At 41.2% G+C, this 22,673-nt stretch overlaps 1 protein-coding gene across 2 annotated transcripts in view; it reads right to left on the bottom strand.

Moving 5' to 3' along the window:
• Positions 1-6,786: 6,786 nt before the first annotated feature.
• Positions 6,787-22,673, bottom strand: part of LOC124002461 (calcium/calmodulin-dependent protein kinase type 1-like) — a 59,210-nt gene continuing 43,323 nt past the window's right edge. For both annotated transcript variants that reach the window (XM_046309872.1, XM_046309871.1), the window contains 10 exons: positions 18,350-18,481; positions 12,179-12,253; positions 10,711-10,849; positions 9,994-10,120; positions 9,743-9,818; positions 9,423-9,535; positions 8,807-8,885; positions 8,566-8,653; positions 8,254-8,401; positions 6,787-7,859 (listed from right to left, as the gene is read on the bottom strand). In XM_046309872.1, coding sequence (XP_046165828.1) covers positions 7,756-7,859; positions 8,254-8,401; positions 8,566-8,653; positions 8,807-8,885; positions 9,423-9,535; positions 9,743-9,818; positions 9,994-10,120; positions 10,711-10,849; positions 12,179-12,253; positions 18,350-18,481 — 1,081 coding nt within the window. In that variant the 3' untranslated portion in view covers positions 6,787-7,755. The remainder of the gene's footprint in view (positions 7,860-8,253; positions 8,402-8,565; positions 8,654-8,806; positions 8,886-9,422; positions 9,536-9,742; positions 9,819-9,993; positions 10,121-10,710; positions 10,850-12,178; positions 12,254-18,349; positions 18,482-22,673) is intronic.

The raw sequence follows: 22,673 nt of genomic DNA, 5'->3' as shown, positions 1-22,673 counted from the left end.
TCTCTTCCTTCTTCCTTTCCTATCCTCTCTATTGGCTGTGGTGAATCCTTACCATATACATGTGAACCTCCTTTTCTTTCCTAGATTCCTTTCCTACTATCCTTGCTCGCTTTCATTTCCTCCTTTCCTAGTTCCCTTTCCTTTCCTTCTTTCATAGCTTCCTTTCCTCCTTTCCTAACTTCCTTTCCTCTCTACTGGCTGTGGTTCATCCCTTCCACATACATGTGAACTTCTCCTTTACTTTCCTAGATTCCATTCCTCTTTTCAGAGCTTCTTTTCCTCCTTTACCAGCTTAATTTCCTCCTTTCTTAAATTCCTTCCTTTCCTTCCTACCACCCCTTCCTCTGCTCCTTAGCTTACTTTACTTATTTTTTTCCTTTCATCCTTTTCTTTCCTGGATTCCTTTCCTCCTTTCCTCACTCCCTTTCCTTTCCTTATGTCCTAGCTCCCTTTCTTTTCCTCCTTCCCTAGCTTCCATTCCTCCTTTTCTAGCTTCCTTTCCTTTCCTTCCCTTCCCTATCTCCCTTTCCTTATCTCCTTTCCTTTCCTCTCTACTGGCCATGGTGAATCCTAGAAAAGGAGGATAGGAAAGGAAGCTAGGAAAGGTGGAAAGAAAGGCAGTGAAAAACGGAGGAAAGGAATCTAAAAAATACAACAGGAAATTAAATGAATAAGGAAAGGGAGCTAGAAAATTAGATAGGAAAGAAAAGGAAATAAGGAAAGGAAAATAGGGTTTGAGGCTAGGAAAGGAGGCATAGAAGGAAAATAATCTAGGAAAGTAGGCTAAAAAAGTAAAGTAAGCTAAGAAAGTAGAAAAAGAAATGTAGCTAGGAAATAATGTAAGAAAAGGGAGTGAGGAAAGAAGGAAAGGATTTTAGGAAAGAAAAGGAGGAAATGAAAGGAAGAAGGACAAGAAGCAAGGAAAGGAGGAAAGGGAGTGGGAGAAGCAAAGGAATGTTCTGGGAAAGGAGGAAAGGAGAAAACAAAAGGGAGTGAGGAAAGGAGGAAAGGAATATAGGATATACAATGAGGAAAGGAAATGTTTAAGGAAAGGAAGCTAGAAAAATGGAGCTATGAAAGGAGGGAATTATCTAGGAAAGAGGGAAGGAAGCTAGGAAAGAAGGAAAAGAAAGGGATCTATGAAAGGAGGAAAGGAACGGGGAGAGGAATGGAATCTTGGAAAGAAAAGGAAGAGTTCACATGTATGTGGTAGGAAAAGAACCATGGCTAGTTGAGCGGAAAGGAAAGCTAGGAAAGGGTTCTAAGAATAGAGGAAAGTAAAGGACGTTAGGAAAGGAGGAAAGGAAAGGAAGCAAAGAAAGGAATCGGGGAAAGAAAAGGAGTTCAAGTGTATGTGGTAGGATTCACCACAGCCAGTAGATGGCGATAGTATTGGTTTTAGTGACAGGCTAGTTTTAGTCACAGGTTGTTGCAGGGCTGCAGCTGGATACTTCTGGGTGAAGTGGCCTCGATTTTCCCTCTACCTCTCAGTCTCTCTCATTGTCAATCTCTCTCCCCCAGACAAGAGGAATGCTGGGTAAATGAGGCTGTGGTGAACTAAGGCAGGGGGAGACTACTGCAAATAGAAAGTAGGAGTCTAGTGGTCTCACTCAAGAGAAAACACACAGGGTAGGAATTATGTGGTATTAACAGGAAAATTAGACTGATTGAAAATATAGAGAGGGACTATGTGGATGATGAAGGAGAGAGTGGAAAGATGCAGAGAGGGAATGAGAGAAGGCAGAGCTGGATGTTTAGGGTGAGACCACAAAGAAAGTGATTGGGTCAGAAATGGATGGGTACCACTCTTTGGTTCTACCCAATATTTGTCTTTGCCAGGTTGCCATTGAGCACTTTACATTATCTGAAATTGAATAGATTTGTTGAATGGTCATTTGATTTTGCTGAGAGTTACCACACCCCACTCCCTCTCACTTTCCTTCCTCCTTCCTTCTGATTCAGCTTCCCAGCCCGGCCGCAGACACTTATCACATTGCTGACATTTACCTATAGTTTTCATCCAAGCCACCAAGTCTCTCCATCCCTTCTAAAGGGAGGAGAGATTACTTTCAGAAGGCTGGGGTTAGTGGGGTATAAACCACTAAAATCTTAGGGAAAGTTACATGGCTGGTTATGCAGGAAATCCAGACATCCAAACCACTAAGCCCCTACTCATCACCAGAGTGAGTGGAACTTTTCACGTTTTCATGTATAAATTCAGTATCCTGGTGCAGTTTATCTGCAACAAAAGCATCATATCAGACTTAGGACACAGCGTGAGTATCAAGCTGGGCTTCAAGGGCTCAAGAGGCTATAAGGCAGGACAGTCAGACACATAATGCATAGACAGAGAATTTTTAATATACCATCCATTTGCAAATGTGTTCAAAAAAACAAATCATTGGCTTTGATACTTAACAATGCTCCATGGTTAATACTCAATAACTCATGATGCATTGCATCCATACATTAGCACTGTAGCTTTTGCAAAACACAATATTAGGTACAATTGAAGTCGGAAGTTTACATACACCTCAGCCAAATAGATTTCAACAATTCACAATTCCTGACATTTAATCTTAGTAAAAATTCCCTGTCTTAGGTCAGATACGATCACCACTTTATTTTAGGAATGTGAAATGTCAAAATAATAGTAGAGAATTATTTATTTCAGTTATATTATAAACATAATGGTGGTCATTATGGCCAAACAGTTCTATATTTGTGACATCAGACCAGTGGACATTTCTCCAAAAAGTGCAATCTTTGTCCCCATGTGCAGTTGCAAACAGTAGTCTGGCTTTTTTTATGGCGGTTTTGGAGCAGTGGCTTCTTCCTTGCTGAGCGGCCTTTCAGGTTATGTCAATATAGGACTCGTTATACTCTGGATAAAATATACTTTTGTACCTGTTTCCTCCAGCATCTTCACAAGGTCCTTTGCTGTTGTTCTGGGATTGATTTGCCCTTTTCGCACCAAAGTACGTTCAACTCTAGGAGACATCTTCCGTCTCCTTACTGAGCGGTACTGCGTACTATTGTTTGTACAGATGAATGTGGTACCTTCAGGCATTTGAAAATTACTCCCAAGGATGAACCAGACTTGTGGAGATGTACATTTTTTTCTGAGGTCCTGGCTTATTTATTTTGAGTTTCCCAAGATGTCAAGCGAAGAGGCACTGGGTTTGAAGGTAGGCCTTGAAATAAATCCACAGGTACACCTCCAATTGACTCAAATTATGTCAATTAGCCTATCAGAAGCTTCTAAAGCCATGACATCATTTTCTGGAATGTTCCAAGCTGTTTAAAGGCACAGGCAACTTAGTGTATGTAAACTTCTGACCCACTGGAATTGTGATACAGTGAACGATAAGTGAAATAATCTGTCTGTAAACAATTGTTGGGAAAATTACTTGTGTCATGCGCGAAGTAGATGTCCTAACCAACTTGCCAAAACTCTAGTTTGTTAACAGGAAATTTGTGGAGTGGTTGATAACTAGTTTTAATGACTCCAACCTAAGTGTATGTAAACTTCCGACTTCAACTGTATATGCATACAAATATTAATTTATACAATATAACTTTGAAAAAAAATGTAAAGAACAGATAATACAACTTACCGTACTTTTCTTATCAAAGGATTAGTTCAGATTGTTAAATTGGAGTAAGCAAATGTCAATGATTTACAGCGGTTTGTGGAAGTATTCACCCCCCTTGGCATTTTTCCTATATTGTTACCTTACAACCTGGAATGAAAATTGATTTTTGGGGGTTTGTATCATTTGATTTACACAATATGCCTACCACTTTGAAGATGCAAAATATTTTTCCTGTGAAACAAATTCAATACTTTGTAGAGCCACCTTTCGCAGCAATTACAGCTGCAAGTTTCTTGGGGTATGTCTCTATAAGCTTGGCACATCTAGCCACTGCGATTTTTTCCCATTCTTCAAGTCAAAACTGCTCCAGCTCCTTCAAATTGGATGGGTTCTGCTGGTGTACAGTAATCTTTAAGTCATACCACAGATTCTCAATTGGATTGAGGTTTGGGCTTTGACTAGGCCATTTCAATACTTGAAATGTTTCCCCTTAAACCACTCGAGTGTTGCTTTAGCAGTATGCTTAGGGTCATTGTCCTGCTGGAAGGTGACCCTCCGTCCCAGTCTCAAATCTTTGGAAGACTGAAACAGGTTTCCCTCAAGAATTGCCATGTATTTAGCGCCATCCATCATTCCTTCAATTCTGACCAGTTTCATCCCCACAGCATGATGCTGCCACCACCCTGCTTCACTGTGGGGATGGTGTTCTAGGGGTGATGAGAGGTGTTGGGTTTGCACCAGACATTTTCCTTGATGGCCAAAAAGCAAAACTTTAGTCTCATCTGACCAGAGTATCTTCTTCCATATGTTTTTTTGAAACAAGTTTTTTTTTTCATTTCACTTCACCAAATTGTAGTATTTTGTGCATGTCCTTTACATGATATCCAAATTAAATCAATTTAAATTACATGTTGTAATGCAGCAAACTAGGAAAAACACCAAGGGGGTGAGTACTTTTGCAAGGCACTGTAAGCTGATTAAATAACCATCAGCTATCAAACAATAATCAGCTTTTCAGATACAGTGTAAGCCCTTCTCATACATTTTGCATATAGAATGTTTTCCACTTTAGGTAAGGATAGAATGTCTTCTTGTCATTTGTAGATAGAATCCTCCACTAGCGCTCGCTCACACACTCTAGGGAAAATTTCACTGCATCACAAACTACTTCACTATGCAAACAGATGTGTGGATTTCAAATAGAAGATAAAGCCAATCCTCAATTGTTACTGTTACTCAGACTTGAACAGATATGACAACTTTCACTGCCCTTGTCCCCGTCTACATGTCAACTGTCCGATTTGGTGAATATAATTTAACTAAAATAAAACTGTTGGTATGACGATTACAGAATAAAGGTGGCTATTTTATGTGTGTAGCTTACAATTACTGCTGTGTTTATACAATACATGTTTTATCCTCTCCCTCACATTTTGAATCACACCATGCAATCACTGGACAGGCTACACTTAATCATGTTAAATGTCTTTAACAAATGCCACTCACTATTACTTTAGTTTAACAAAGTAAACAAAAATGTACAATATAATCAAAAGACTCATTCAAGGGGAAAGCCAGGGTTGAGGAAGAGTTAGCCTCTTAATTCTCACACGCTATATAATAACATCACTGAGCAGAAAGAGACACAGTCATTAGTCCCTGTCCTGGTTCACCTCTACTTTATCTGGAAGACCTCAACATCTAGTCTATTTCAATGATAATCTCAGCTCAGGAAACCAAATGTTGCCTCCTTTTTAGTGATAAGTTGCTAACACCGTGCTAATTTTATTTGAAGTCATTCCTTGGTTATGAAAATAGTTCTACTCTCACTTTAATGAATGGCTCTTTGAAAGATAACCGATGGTGAATTGTGTAGAGTAGACTGCCGAGTACACAACATTGACAAAAACACTGAATCAAAAGGTCTATATTTTGACTGTAAGAAACAATCAATCACAGCTCAATATCAATAAGGGGAACAGCACAGTCAATGATCAGCATTTAGACCAGCACAGTACACAAAAGTCACTGAAACAGGAAACGCCAAGGCAAATATGTCAATCAATTAGCTTTAAATGCAATGCAGGCTATGGCAAGAAGGTCTGTAGAGTCAATGCCTGTGCGTGGGATTAGAGGGAGTAAGGACACATAGGAGGCTGGTGGGAGGAGCTATAGGAAGACGGGCTCATTGTAAGGGCTGGAATGAAATGAATGGATTGAAGTCAAACGTGTTTCCATGTTTCATACCATTCCATTTTTTCCATTCTAGCCAGTACAATGAGCCCGTCCTCCTATAGCTCCTCCCACTAGCCTCTTCTGAGACAGAGAGGATAGGATCACGTCCCTCTCCCCTCTAGTCTCGCGTTGCCTCACTTCCAAGTCTTGTTCACTTGGCTATTGGAATTAAAGTTAGAAAGCCCTAAAATGTACTTACAGTAGGAGCTACAACCCACTGGACTGGACTGTCCTGGTGGTGGAAACACATTGTGCCCTTCTCATCAGATAATTAAATCAAGTGAGTATGTGTTCATTAATCAAAGTGCAAGTATAATATGGCATATCTGTTCTATTGTCAACTAGTGCTGTGTACAGTAAATGTATGAAGATGATGGAAAGGTCATGGAACTGTGTGAAAAAAAATAATACAAAAATCCTGCTTTCTCTTTTAGATCTAAATAACCTTAAGATGAGTGAGATAGAAGAAATGATGAGGTGAGACAATGAGATGTATATTTACATTCTTTAATTCAAATTCTCTCTGTACAGATACATTGGCTCGGAAAACAACCAACATACAAATGGAGGTAAGATCCATGGAAGAGTAGTCAAAGTGGGAACGTTAGTAGTATCTACATGGTCAGATAAGTATCTACACTTCCAAATGTGTCTTTAGTTAAAAACATCCACACCCTGCTTTGGGTTGAGGAAAGGCTGGACCTCATTTCATTCTACATGGTCTTACAGTAATATCTATAATGGATTATCTATAATATCTATAATATCTATAAAGTCTTGAGCAGCTTTATCAACGGGATCATATTCCCCCCCATAGGGAAGAGTGTGGCTTTTAAGAAACATCAAGGAGTAAAAACTGCGGGTTAACTGAGACCTATTCTTCGTACTAAGAGGAATGGCTGTGTATGTAAGTCTATCTCCCATGAGGTATTACACTTCTCAAGTGGCAAAGAGATCTAGACAGAAGAGAAAAGTCTGTATTTTAATGATTCAATTACTGCAATGGAATATATACAACAATACAATGATAGAAATGAAAATCGCCTCTAATGCTGCATTAACTGTACAGAGATATAGGCGTATCTTAAAATGTGTAAAAGCTACCAGAAAATAAACGTTGACGTTGTCCTAAAGGCATAGAGAGGAAGTCCCTGTGCTGAATTAGTTCAAATCAGAAAGCCTTGTTCTGTTACAAGCCTGGGGAGCACAACCACAAACTTACAGTGGTGAAGCACAAACATGCTGAGAAAAAAAAGAAAATATATAGTCCAATAGATGGAGTATTCCCACATGGATTCTCCAGCAGTGGAATTAGGTGAATGCATCTGTGTATTGTAAGGCTACATTTATACAAATATAAAATACAACAAAGCCATATAATTATAATTCTGAGGGTCTAGACTTATTATCGTCATAAAGATGTGTATCTGCAGTACAGGAACTATAACACAATGGTTACCACCATACATGATTGTGCAATAGACCTTTCATGCTATAAAACACATTTCCAATAGGGACCTGTCTTCTGACCATGCAGATATCATTAGTGGATTCTCTTTCTAGAAGTTGTCAAAGGGGAAGGATAATTAAGATAGAAAACAACATGTACATAAATGCAGAAATGTAAAAAGCAGACACACATTTTAAAAGGACGAGTAAACAGTTTGTCCCGCACCTCAAAAAATAATACCCAGGATTACTCTGGGCACCACACCTCTCCTCCTCTTTGTTCTCCTCATCTCCCCCAATCCGTTCAAATTACCTCCTCTTGTTGGCATCAAGTCCCTCCACCCCAACCTGAATTCATAACCCGCCTGCCCCCCCTGTTGGCAGGGCACTGGAACAACTCTGTACTCCTGGCCTGACTGGGGAGTTCGCTGGTGTCCAGAGGTAAATACATGGGAAAGCCATTGCTGGGCAGGGATCAGACCAGACTGGTTGGATGGCAGCGGTAGGTGCAGTTGGAGAGGGGGTCGCGCTCAGCCCCCCCATCAGCACTCTGGGAGCAGCATCCCTCACAAGGAGACTCTGGAACACAGAGTGAGAGTGGATGATCACCACACAGAAATATGAAAACTCAAGATGCTTCTATCTACACTATAAATCTACCTCTTATTAGCTTATTTCAAACAGTACCCTATTGGGCATTAGACAACGATTTACATATCAAAGTGTTAATGAGTGAGACAGTGTAACTGATTGTGTTTGAGAAGTACGTAAGCCTGAGCCTAATACACTGTGAAAGGGACTGGTTATTCACTAACAACATACTGTACATAGCAACAAGACATACTGGGGATGAACAAAACAGAACCTTTTGGGGGGGGGGGGGGGGGGGTATGTCGTGTCTCCAGTTATTAAATTATGTTTTGCTACACTTAGTCCTAACTTGTGTTGTGTGATGGAGGTTTGCCCCACTGACCGGTGGTGTGCTCTGTCTCTGTGGCCTCGGGCAGCAGTAGGTGGGCTCGGAGGGTGCTGGGCAGGGTGGTCTGGCTGGGGCCCTCCTGACTAGTGCCCAGCTGCAGACGCCTCATGTGACGCACCACTGCCGTGGCGTTAAATGCTTGCTGCGGGAGGGAGCACATTCAAATCAAAATGTTTAAAAGTTATACATAATAACTGCCATAGAAAACTGTACTGACAATGACAGACAGCTGAATGCTGCAGGATTCTACTTATATACTAAACAAAGCAAAAATGTCTGGCCAGGTGCACAGAAAAAGTAACTCACCCTCCACTTGCTCTTGGCAAAGTTCTTCTTGATCTGGGCACTGACAGACTCATGGATGTTCTTATCTAGAGCTGTGTCACCAGCGATCCTGAGGAACAGAGAAAGACATGAGGGGACAAGTTTAGCTGGTTGTCACAAGAACAGGTGAAAACTAGACAAAAGCACAAATGTAGTAGATTATGATAAAGTTGTGTTATGTGCATGCCTGTGTGTGTGTGAAGGAGAATATGGTGTACACTACCAGGGGTGCTGCAAAGCCTGGTCACATGTGTAGCGTATCCTGGGGTCCTTCTCCATCAAGTGAACTATGAAGTCTTTGGCTGAAAACAACACGTGAACAGACACACATTTACAACTCACATATTTCACCCAACAACAATGCCTTTTTTCTTAATTTACATGAGATATACAGTAACTAATAATGCTACTTACAGATGACAAAAGAAAGGTAGCTAAAGTAGAAATAGACTAGCTCCCAGGTTACTATAGTACAAGAAGCTTCACTGCATCAGAAACACTGTCCAGACTGACAGTAAAAAGAAAAACTGTCCACATGCCTTTGACCTGACTTCAGAAACTCCCTACAGGACTAAGAAATTGTGATCTCACAGGGCCTCAGTGATCGTTCTATGGCCAGTGAGTGTCTTATGGTTAATCCCATACACACTGACAGCTTGGCAGACACTCAAAGCATAACAAACCCTAGAGCTAGGGAGTCATTTCCATTAATATGAAACTGCTGACAAGGGGAACTAATAATGGCAACATAATGTTATACATACTGTATTGCACTATGCTGTAGTGTCCAGGTTTTGTTTCTCTCTCCAGGGAGCTGAAAAAGGATAGGATTACTGTACCTGAGTCAGAGATATCGTCCCAGTATGGAGAGTCAAACTCATAGTCAGCCTTCAGGATCTGCTCAAAGAGCTTGGCGTCATTCTCATCATAGAACGGAGGGTATCCACACAAACTGTGTCAGAATAAGAGAGTAAAGGCATCACAGGAGAGTTAGGAGACCTGTTGTAGTGCTTTCATACTTCAAAATTCATCCATGGAGTTGTCATTGAGTTGATTGTTGAAAACAATGTAGTGGAAAGAAATGTAACACTGAAATTATGTTTTAAGACTGGTAGGAGAAAGACTAAAGTTAAAGAGTCAGTCCAAGCCCATAACTCACAGGATGTAGGCGATGACCCCGATAGACCAGCAGTCCACCGCCTTGCTGTAGGGTTTCTGGGCCAACACTTCAGGGGCTGCAAGACATCAGAGCAGTGTTTTCATCAGCATCATTACACATGTAGTCTGACATGATCACTGTGTGTGTGCTTGCTCTCAAACAGACTAAAATCATACAAAACACATGCTCTTGACACATAGATAAAGACACACACACACAGGCATGCATTGATCAGTGCCAGTCCTCCTTACCCACGTATCCTGGTGTTCCGCAGGCTGTGGACATGACACTTCCAGATCCCTCGATCTTGGACAGGCCAAAGTCACTGATCATGATCTTAGAGTCCTCCTCCATACTGTCGTACAGAAGGTTCTCCGGCTGGGAAAGACAGAGAAATCAATCAACTTTATTGTCACAAACATTTAACACATGCACACACTGGGGAAATAATTAGTTATCCAAACTAATGATCAATCAGTTTACACTCTGCTGAACTGCCTGTAAACAAATTATAGTTAATTAATCTAATTTGCAGGCACTGCAGAATGCTTGGGGCAAAACACTAGCATAGGAAACAAACATTTTCTATACTACAAGGTCACCCTTTAAACTCTCGTAATTAGTAATACACTAATTACTAAAAGGTAAAATGGTGAAAATTCAACATTGCCGTTTTCATAGTGGGGATACCTATCACTCATCCAGTCTTGTGACTATTCAGTCATTGGACAGAAACAAGAAGGTAAAGGACTCCATTGTTAAAGACTCTGAAATCTCGTCTTTCATGCCCTTTGTCCTTCCCTTACTCCCAATCACGGCCAGTTGTGATACAGCCTGGAATCAAACCTGGGTCTGTAGTGATGCCTCTAGCACTGAGATGCAGTGCCTTAGACCACTGCGCCGCTCTGGAGCCCCTAAATGCCTACCTAAATATCGTCCTCACCACCTGACCCTTGACTCAGGCTCACCTTCAGGTCGCGGTGTACGATGCCCATGTCATGGAGGTATTTGACAGCATCCAGGATCTGCTGAATGAGCTTGCTGGCATCTTTCTCTGTGTAAAAACCCTTCTCCACAATCCTATCAAACAGCTCCCCACCAGACACCCTGGATAGAGAAGAGGAACGATTTTGATATACATATGGCCATCTAACTGCTACATACGGCCAACAAACTGCTATTTATTGCCGTCTAACTGCTACAGGGAGGCGGCTGCCTACCTACAGACTTGACATCATTGGTCACTTTAACAAATGAAACACTAGTCACTTTAATAATGCGACTTCAAGAATGTTTACATATCTCGCATTACTCATCTCATATGTATATAATGTATACTGTATCCTTCACTATATATTCTTTGTGATTTATTGGATCGTAGCAGCTCAGTCACTGCTCATCCATATATTATATACTTATATATTCTTATCCCATCCCTTTACTAGATTGTGTGTATTACGTTTTGTTGTGGAATCCGTTAAATATTAGGTTTTGTTGTGTAATTTGTTAGATATTAGGTTTTGTTGTGGAATTGTTAGATATTACCTCTTAGACACTGCTGCACTGTCGGATCTAGAAACATAAGCATTTCGAAACTCTCGCAATAACATCTGATTACTATGTGTATGTGACCAATACAATTTGATTAGATTATATGTTGTCTAATTTAAACCTGCTTTATCTGTCTTCAACCTTATCTATCTCCAACCTACATCACCACTAGGTGGAGGCATCACTTCTTCCTAGATGTACCCACCACTGCTCTCTATGATTCAGCACTAACAACAAGCTAAAGCCTTGACAAGCTTCCTCCCAAAGAAAGGGGGAGAGAAAAAGAGGAAGAGTGAGAGAAAGAGTTAGAGAGAGGGGATTTTTATGTGTGCAAACCCACAACTGTTCTTTGGTTAAATCTGACTGCCCTTACGGCAGTGTTGCTAAAGTGAACACAACATCCCTCTGTCATCACACCACCCACTGTTTTCTACAGCAAAAAAAAACTATCTCTCTCCTCCTTTCTCTCTGTCTCTAACTTGCTCCACACCTTCTGACATTTCAGGAAGTGAGATGGGTGGGAGAGAGCACAGTTACTGTGTGAGGGCATATTCCCCAGTGGTTGTCAGCAGGCACGATGCTGCGAGTGTATGTCTGTATGTGTGTGGGGGGGGGGTTCTCTTGAGATCAGTGAACAGAAAGGCCCCTGAGCTCAGAGAGTAATTAATGGAGAATGACACTGTGCGTGGGAGAGAGCACAGGCAGGGAGCCTGAAACACACACGCAAACACACATTGCAGAGGCATAATCCTGAAAGTTTTTAAACTGAAGGCTGCAGAGAGTGAGTCGATTTAGGGACAGAAAGTGTTGACGTGGGTAAAATTGGAGAACAGAGAGAGATAGCAGAAAGAAGGACAAAATAAAGACAGCAGGATGGTCACTCACAGCTGCATAATCAAGTAAAGGTGGGTTTTACTCTCAAAGATGTCCTCCAGGGAAACAATGTTGGCATGTTTTAACCTAAAGAGAGGGAGAGAACATTAGAGTCATAGTTACAAACACAAAACATTATGAACACCTGCTCTTACCATGACCCTAGACTGACCAGGTGAATCCAGGTGAAATCTTATTGATGTCACTTCAAATCAGTGTAGATGAAGGGGAGGAGACAGGTTAAATAATGATTTTTAAGCCTTGAGACATGGATTGTGTACATGTGCCATTCAGAGGGTGAATGGGCAAGACAAAATATTTAAGTGCATTTGAATGGGGTATAGTAGTAGGTACTTGTTTGTGTCAAGAATTGAAATGCTGCTGGGTTTTTCATGCTCAATAGTTTCCTGTGCATCTCAAGAATGGTCCACCTAGGGTTGTGGCGGTCACAAAATTTTGTCAGCCGGTGATTGTCAAGCAAATAACTGTCGGTCTCATGGTAATTGAGCATTAATTAACATAAACACGTTTAGCATCTCCTGGCATTCACACATAGCATACAAGCCACTGATGCAGACCTTGGGAACATCTACATTTTAAAAAGTCTAATAAATCCATATAATATAGCCTACACCATCACAATAAATCCATTATTTAATTTAGACAGGTCTAAAGAAGCATGATATGAAGAAAATGTAGTCTAAGAAAAGAACAGCATACTCTGAGTTGTCCTTATGTTAGGTCCTGATGTGGCTATGCCAAATGGCTGTGGGCTACACTAGTCTATTTAGGAGATAAGATTTGCTTTGAATTCCGTCAAATTATTTTAGAGTATGAAGAATACAATTGAACAAAGCTGAATAAAATATAAATATTTTCTCCAAACGATTTGAGGGAGTGCGCACATGCGACTATTCTGTGTTGAGCGGTTAACAAGTAGGTAGTCCTATATACTTAATTTAGAGTTTTAAAGTAACTTTAGTTGTTGTACAAACATTGGGCTATATGTTTTGATTTTTTATACATTGTAAGGCTGCATGATGAGACAAATGATGAGACAAATGATGATTTGAAAAAAGTTGGTTGAAAGGTACGCATGAGCTCTGCTTTATTTTTTTGCAGGCTGTACACACTTCAATAGTCTCAATCACAATTTAGCAAGCACTTGATAATGCCTCGAATTTCACAGCAGTATCCCCCTTGTGGCCGTAATGCACCCTAAAAATCCATGCCTTTTGCGGTCTGGAGTGCAGCGTTGTTCCCTTCTTCCTGATTGCTGCGCAATCTGAAGCGCCTCTCACTCACATGGCTCTTAATCACGTGATCAGGACTTTCTCACAGGCTACAAGTGAAGACAGACACATCAGGGATGCAACAGCGAGTGTCCTTATCCAATTCCGAGGTGCATATTGAAGATATTGGAAGAACTGTCCACATTTACTTTTCATCAGCCAACAGATGAATAGGCCTAACGAACAGCAATCTACTATCACTCATAGTACAAAAGTTGACCTATTCTATTCTGTGCAAGAAATAAATATTCCAAACATAGTCTGGGACAGTTGTGGGGTGCAATAGATCTCAAATCAATACAACCACTAGCATCAAAAAAAATATTTTTATACGCAATGTGGCTGACGCACGAGATCAAAATGTTTAGCTTAAAATGTTGATAAACTATTAGGCAATTTCTCCACATTAGAAACGCTGCAATGCGCGCATGGCAGTAGGCTATAAGCGCAAATGTGCCATTAACGGGAAAACACCACTTTCAACAGTGACTGCGAATGTGATTTTGCAGTCACTTTTGATCTTCCCCAAACTTGAACCTCACGTGCTGCTTATGTATGCCAGGTAGGCTCTAAACTCCTTGTAAAGCGTATTAATGTGCTTCATTTCAAGAAGTTATTTGGCCACTTCAGTTGTGATGCAAACCATATAAAAACACATAGGCCTGTGGGTTAGGCTGCATGAGATGTGTAACTATGATTCGAAAAGGTCGCCAAAATAAATGAACGTTTCTTATGCGGGGCGTCATTCACAAGTGACAATATATAATTCACAAGTGCTAGGATAATATTGACACCCATCCGACTATTCTTGATTTAATCTTTTCTTTACATATACTAAATAATACATGTGTGAAATTTGTTTTGATTTAGAATGTACCATTATAATAATATAATAATAATATATGCCATTTAGCAGACACTTTTATCCAAAGCGACTTACAGTCATGTGTGCATACATTCTACGTATGGGTGGTCCCGGGAATCGAACCCACTACCTTGGCGTTACAAGCGCCATGCTCTACCAACTGAGCTACAGAAGGATTATCATGGAGCTGTCTCGAAAAGGGGGCACTGGGAAACAATACATGTCATCTATGCACTTAAATAGCAAATGGAGGATTCTTTCCTGTGGTTCATTTTCATGCCAGCCAGATAGTCCTGTTGTAAAGGTAAACAATGTGCTTAATATTAGGAAAGTTGAGAAGTAAAAATAGTTGGCCTAGTCTATAGAAAGCTGATGGGAACCTCCTTTTTTTTAGAGGTGTGGAAGGACCACTAGAGGGCAGGCTGGGCTCATGGATAGTAGCCCAACAAAGCATGGGAGACAAGGTAACCAGAGTCAATTAAGCACAGCTGACGGTACTAATGAGATACTCTCCTTCCCCTATAAAAGAGAGAATGGAACCAGCAGAGAAGGGGAAACTATCTCTGGAAGATGGCCACTGAGAGAGAGAGAGAGAGAGAGAGAGAGAGAGAGAGAGAGAGAGAGAGAGAGAGAGAGAGAGAGAGAGAGAGAGAGAGAGAGAGAGAGAGAGAGAGAGAGAGAGAGAGAGAGAGAGAGAGAGAGAGAGAGAGAGAGAGAGAGAGAGAGAGAGAGAGAGAGAGAGAGAGAGAGAGAGAGAGAGAGAGAGAGAGAGAGAGAGAGAGAGAGAGAGAGAGAGAGAGAGAGAGAGAGAGAGAGAGAGAGAGAGAGAGAGAGAGAGAGAGAGAGAGAGAGAGAGAGAGAGAGGCTGTGCTGAAAGAACCACTAAGACGGTGACAAACCGGTGATTTATGTTTGCTGTAGTTTAAAGATTATCCTATTGTGTTCTTGTTTCATCTGGAGAAGATGTGTGTTTTTCCTTGGAAGATTTTTCATTGATTATGTTAGAATGTTTTTGTTGACAAAATACCCTCAATAGAGAACCGTGTTCAATCAGAAAAACCTACTCCTGACTCGTTTATTCCACCTTCCCGCCTAATTGTGACGCCTAATTACTTGGTACGCTCACAGAGGCCATGACTCTGTTTTCTCACGCAATTGCATAGCCTATAGAAATGTTGCCCAACATGAGCTCATGGGCTCTCATTTGATAACATTTGCATTTATGTCAGAGTGATTAGAGGGGCAATAGAGTGCTGACTACCAGGCAGTTAGCAAGTTTGGTAGGCTACTAATGACCAGCAGCAACATCAGAGCTTGGAGAAGCCTAATTACCGTGACTAAACGGTCACGGGGAATTTGACTGCCTTCATGACTCGTGACTGCCGGTGTGGCGGTAATAGGGTCACCACAACAGGCCTAGGTCCACCACCCAAAGGACATCCAACCAACTTGACAACTGTGGGATGAATTGGAATCGACATGGACCAGGATCCCTATGAAACGCTTTCGACACCTTGTAGAGTCCATCCCCAACGAATTGAGGCTGTTCTGAGGGCAAAAGTGGGTGGTGCAACTCAATATTAGGAAGCTGTTCCTAATATTTTTATACTCGGTCTACGTTACCATGAGAAATACAGAACAGTCTTTTTCTTGACACAGTGTGATTGTTAAAAACAGCAATTCAATTTTCTCTCAGATCATTTAGATCATTTTTGTATACAAATTAACTTCATAGGAAGCACTATAAGAAAAAAAAATGTATATTAAAAAGGTAATATTAGTTATCTGGAGGTAGAGTTTTCACGAATGGTCAGACTGTGTGGTGGCACACAGCTATCTAATTGGTTGAGCAGTGTATTCTGTCGGCCCTGAGAGTCGTTGGCGTGGTGACAGAACACTGGTGATTCACTGCTCTGGAGGCGGTTTTCTACCATCAGCCCCATTCTCGCTTACAAACACACACAACCTCTCAATCTCTCTTAGACACTCCTCACCTTACAGAACACTCACACATCTTCACTGCCATTTTTCTATCTTTGGTATTAGCTCTGCAGGAGTGCAGAACCATTCATGGGGTAGAAAGCTAACAATGCTCTGACACAAGGATGAGTCCTCCGACACAAGGCTGAGTCCTCCTATGACTGCAAGAGTAGCTCCTACTCTATCTCTAGGTCTCTCTACACCAAAGTAGCATGGCACAGCACAGGTAGAATACATTGCTTTCCCCTTAAACTACCAATAATTCATCTATCTGTGTCACTACATTTTGAGAAGACCTGCCCATAAATAATGATATTACGTGAATGCACTGCTTCTCAGTGCAAGAAGCGTCACTGCAGTCCCTGGTTCGAATCCAGAATGCATCACATCTGGCCCATAGGGCGGCACACAATTGGCCCAGCATCTTCCCGGTTTGGCCGGGGTAGGACGTCATTGTAAATAGGAATTTGTTCTTAACTGACCTGCCTCGTTAAATAAAGGTTAAATGAAAAAACAATGGCCTAAGTTTTCAGTATAGCAGCAACTGACACTTACAGGGAGTGCCAACATTAGTCATTCTTCCCATGGAATTTAAGCAGACGGGTAACTACTGGCCCATGTTGACTCCAATGATTCCCACAATTATGTCAAGTTGGCTGGATGTACTTTGGGTGGTGGACCATTTTTGACACACAAGGGAGTGTAATAAACCCAGCAGCGTAGCAGTTCTTGACACAAACCGGTGAATCTGGTACGCACTATCATACCCTGTTCAAAGGCACTTAAATATTTAGTCTTGCCCATTCACCCTTTGAATGAAGCACATACACGATCCATGTCTCAAGGCTTAAAACACTTTCTTTAACATGCCTCCTCCCCTTCATCTACACTGATTCCTAATGCTTTGTACACTCAGTGTATAGGAGTCGTATTGAGACTGACCAACAGATAGCCAGACAATCAGAGAAACGAACAGCACCTCATTGATGATAGACACTTGTCACACTGACGAGGCTCAGAGAGAGGACAGATCAAACATGGAACCGCACCGCAGTATTAATCTAGTAACACGTGTGTAACTATGCCCTTTCTGAAACACTGTTGTCTGGAGGAAAACACAACACTTTGTCATTGGCAGTGATCCAACTGAGACAAGAGGGAGATTATAAAAGCCCTTTGATTTCATTATGGTCTCAGTAAAGTATGTTTTATTGAGTGGAGAGAGTGAGCGGAGGTAATGAATACAGGGGCTGACTAATGGTTTCATGCAGTACTCTGGGGGATACAGTACAGTACACTATATTAGGCTATAGCTCTTACACTAAAAGGGCATTATAATCATTTTCACAAAACATTATGAACACCTGCTCTTTCCATGACAGACTGACCAGGTGAAAGCTATGATCTCTCTCTCAGTACAATACAGTAAGGAAGATTAGTGGCACAGCCCCTCTATAAAGGGTTTACTCTTTCTCTCAACAGATAACTGTATCCACAACCCTTCACACTGATAGTAACTACCCACTGACTTCTACAATGATGTTAACTACATCCACAATCTTGATCACTAATGTTGTCTTCTAACTACCTCCTTGCTATCTGATGACACTTTCGGTGACTAAGCAGCTCTGTCCTGGGGGCAGTAGTAACATCCTCTAACAGTACTCAAAGAAATGTTGGCTTATTTTTACTTTTAGTAGTTTAATCTATGGTCTATGTATGTCTCTTTCTTTCTCTTTCTGTCTTTCTCTCTTTATGTCTCACTCTCTCCCTATCGAACCCCAATCCTCACCTCTTGAAGGATCCCTGTATATTCAATAGGCCTATGTGTCTCCTGTAACCCAGGCAACAAGAGCACTATAAATAGCTTAGGCCCCTCTAGTTCCGTTGTTTCCGGCTTGGTACGTAATTCCCCTGTTTTAAAGTGAGGTATTTTAACCAGACTGTCATTACCGCAATTGTAGTCACTATCTGACTCAGAGTTAAATCTCCTCCTCCCCTAAAATTGATGAGCAACATGTGGGTGTGTGTGTGCGTGTCACTCACTTGTGTAGGACAGCAATCTCGTTCTCAATGCTGTTCTCTTTGCCCTCCAGGGCTTTCTTAGGGATGCATTTGATGGCCACCAGTTTCTGGGTCCTTTTTTCTTCTGCTAGGACCACCTCAGAGAAAGCCCCCCTGAAACAAAAACAAGACAGGTCAGCCAAAGACAACACAGACTGCTAATCACATGTATTTTCATCTACAATCGTTTTTATTAGTAACCCAGGACAAACACTCCAAAAGAGCAAGCAGAGGTACTGTAACAATGGCAAGGAAAAACTCCTTATTAAAGTGTATGAACCAGAAGCAACTCTACCGGGGTAGCTCACTTAATTTTGGAACATTCTAGATTTTATGAAGTGGCCTACATCAAACAAGTTTCACTTTTATTTGTTTATCCTCTAAACGAATACTGAGGAAACTGGACTTTGGACTGGGAGCATATGGGTTGGCTTATTTCCTCAAGTGTTGTAACTTGCATACATGTCTGAGGACGTATGTGTGCATGTGTGTTGTTTATGTACATATGTGTGTGTTATGCAGTGGTAACACTCCCCAGCTTCACTCAGTCTTATCTCTTTCTAGGTTGCTGGTAGCTGTGTGCAGGACATGGACATTGCTGAGCCTTAAGCCCCAGAGGGCAGGTTTTATACAAACATAATCTACAGTAAGACAAGGCATGGCACGATGGCACCATGCCAGGGTCTCAGAGAAGACGCTGCGTAACAAAATGGTGGAAGCCTCTTCTTCACTAATGGCAAGCCGTAGTTGAAATACACAGTCAGAGAATAAAAATATTTTACTAAAATTACATGAAATTTGACTTTTCCAATACAGGTGATCAAATCCCAAAGGCCAGCCATATGTTTGGCTTTGGATAATGATGACGCATGCTCTCAGGCACACCGGAGATGGAACTGAGGAGTTATTGTGGTCAACCTGCTCCATCTGATTCTAACTTCCTGGAATTAAAGTAGGACATAATGGCTGTTGGACAACACGTGTTATTGTTTGTGTGTTTGGTACACATGGGCACAGGTGTTACACGTAACGACAACAAAGGATGAGTTTGATTCGTGTTTTGACCCTCGGGACTGGTTCATTCATTTGAAAGGACAGAAAGAAAGAAAAAATGTTTGCATGCTATTTCTAACCCTGCAAAACAGCATCAAACGCTTAACATTCAGGAGTCAAGCCAATCACTGACCTTAAACCACAATGGGAATGATTGTGCTCAGTGTTATTTCACACCAACAACAAGCAGGAAAACAAAAGAGACAAATCTTCTATAAATTGTCAATTTGACGAAACCGGGTTTTCAATGGTAATTCCTCAATGTCGTGCAAAGTCTTGAATTTGGTATATGGCTATTGTTGTTGAGTGTTCTTCCTGCTCTTGCTAAGACAAAGTGTAAACATATTATCTCATCTAATTCACTGTGGAAATGGAACGTTTTAGTATTCTTGTGACTCACTAAATAGAAATGTTTCTTGTCTCAACCCAGCTACGACCCAAGGGGACTGGCCACCAGTAGCGGTGTCTGGGTAAAATCACTGAAAGAAGCCAAGCCAGAAAAGAAAGCCAGATTACAACCTATGTGTTGTGATAATTGCGTTGTTTGCTCTATAACCTGTTAGTTCATATCCCTTTCCACCGTCATATATAGGCCTAAGGCCGAGACAATAAGAAGACAGTGGCAGAATAAATTCAACCGCACCTTTGTTTCATCACAAAACTGGAGAGCAACATCTGTCTGGTGAAGTCCACACAACAAACAGTTACATGACCTACAGCAGGGATCATCAACTATATAGATTCAGTCGCGTTACGATCTTTTGTTGAGTGGGTGGTCAGGGGGCCGGGAACATAATTATAATTCATTTCTAGACTGCAAATTGACCGTAAAATCCCAAACAGATATAATGCTTGACTAAAACATATTCATTTTAAACCTTGCTTACATTTGTATACGATCAAGTGTCTCTCCATTATGCGTGGGAATCCTTGGAAATATATTTCTTAAATTAAATCACTTGGAGCTGGTTTCCTGGTGTTTTTACAGTCTTTTATGTCCTACAATGAAATAAAAATATTTGGGGGGGGGTTGGTCAGAAAACTTCGGGGCCCAAATAAGACCCCCCACGGGCCAAATTTGGTCATCAGTTGGGTAACCCTGACCTACAGCATGGTCAAGCAAGTTAATGTTTTCAACATTTTCAGACGGAGAGTTCCCACAAGTCGCAAAGAAAACAGGAGCTGCATTTATTATTCCAGCACCAATTCAACTTCAATTGTTCAGAATAATAAAATCACATATGATTAGTCTAATACAGTGAGAACTAAGATACCAAAAACTATTTAGACTAATCAACGTGAGCTAAATATGATATCTGTGTGTGTGTACGTTTTTTTTAAAAGTTGTCTCACCCAGAAATGCCATCCTCCTCTCTTTCATGACTCTTGTCATACAGTACACACTTTAAGTTTTTGTTGTCCTAAGCTACCTGGCTAAAATTCTAACTCACTATCCTAACTTCCTTTCATGCACAATGATGTATCTGGCCAGCTAGTAGACATTATCATACCACATCTAGCTACATTTTGAACTTCCATCCTCTCAGGTCAGGGGCAAAATGTATGAATTTATGGTTAGATCAGAATCACTGTTTTAATCATTGGCCAGTAAATAGAATTAAGTAAAACCACAAGTCCAAATCCCTATCTCCATCTATGGCTAATTTAGGAATGGGACAATTTTAGATAGCTAGCCACCGTAGGACAACGACACGATGAGATGCAACAATTCAAGTTGTTTAAATCTGTAAATGACATTTGGCTTGTGATTGGTGTGAAGCCAAATCCAAACTGGCTTCCCTTGACACTTTTGTTTTTGGTGCGCCAGGACCATTCACAGTTGAGCTCACTCAGTTCAGCTAAAAGCCGATTGGCTATTATTATTATTTATTTTTTATCAAGAGAAGCCAAATGTTTGCTGGCTTCCATTGCAATCAATGCTACAGGCAGCAACAATGGTATACTCTTCTTGACCAGACAGCATCAGATAGATGGCCTACACATCCTGAGACAGAGGAGCACTGTTTCACTCAGATGCTTTCTCTGGTGAGATACATTCAGCCTCTTGATAATTAAAGGAAAATTGTGAAACACAGAGAGACTAAATATATTTTAGAAGAATCTTGGTACATTTTGGGGGGAAACCTAGCTTCCCTTTGCCTCCATGAATACACGCCACTGCTGGCCACAGTTCACCATTAGGAAACATGGCTCTATACTGGTCATTGCGACTCTGGGCCCAAATCCAGCCCTGCAGCAGAGGGTGGGGAGGTCACCCGTTCAAATTCCACTCTAGAATCTGGAGCAAATGCAATTCTGAACTCTGAAGCTGCATCCAGAAAGACCAGACTAGAAAAGGCAGAGATTGCAATGGCAGAATGCAAACATTCTCCCCCAAAAGACCCATGATAATAACAATGATGGATGATGATGGTGATAATTATGATCTCATAAGCTTCCAAGTCTGTTTCAGGATTAGCTTGCTCTATTGTCAGGGTATAATCAAACATGACAGTACCACATCCTCTCACGTGCCAATGTGTCCTGTTTTCACAGACCTGCTGTATTTACACAAAAGATATGTGATAACAGACAGTAAACATGCTCTACAGTACATATAGATGTTTGACTGATAATGATGCCTTATAAAACATCTTGGAGGCTTTTCATAACAAACAACATAGATCCTTCTGACTAATCCTGAAAAAATCCCCTTGACGTCTTGAGGGATGTTAAGAAAATATACTATGCAGTCTTCTTAATATTTATTAGGAACAGGGTGAGTGGTTTTGGTTCAGTGACGTGCTGTGTTGTGCTGTGCTGTGGGTTTTGACTGGGATGGAGCAGAGCTGGGGGGTGGGTGTTTACTGAGCTGATCCTAACAGGATGTTCCTCTCATCACCAAGAGACACAGGTCGGGGAAGACGCCTGGCCCTGACACTATCCAACACCAAACACTCCCAACATACTACTAATACCAGTAGACAGAGCCTCCTAAGATACACTCACATAGACACTATGCAAACACACACCTATCGCAACAGTACACAGCTTAGAGACTATCCAAACACACACCTATCGCAACAGTACACAGCTTAGACACTATCCAAACACCCTCCTATCGCAACCGTACACAGCTTTGTGCTCTTCTATACAGACTATCATACTTCACTCTTGAAGAAGCATTTTTGGTTCCAGGTAGACTCCTTCTGGGTTCCATGGGTTCTACATGGAACTCAAAATAATTCTACCT

This window comes from Oncorhynchus gorbuscha, linkage group LG18 (genome assembly GCF_021184085.1).
Source record: "Oncorhynchus gorbuscha isolate QuinsamMale2020 ecotype Even-year linkage group LG18, OgorEven_v1.0, whole genome shotgun sequence".
Classification (NCBI taxonomy): Eukaryota; Metazoa; Chordata; class Actinopteri; order Salmoniformes; family Salmonidae; genus Oncorhynchus; species Oncorhynchus gorbuscha.
The sequence above is the reverse complement of the archived record's forward strand: the minus strand, read 5'-3'. Positions and strand labels throughout refer to the sequence as shown.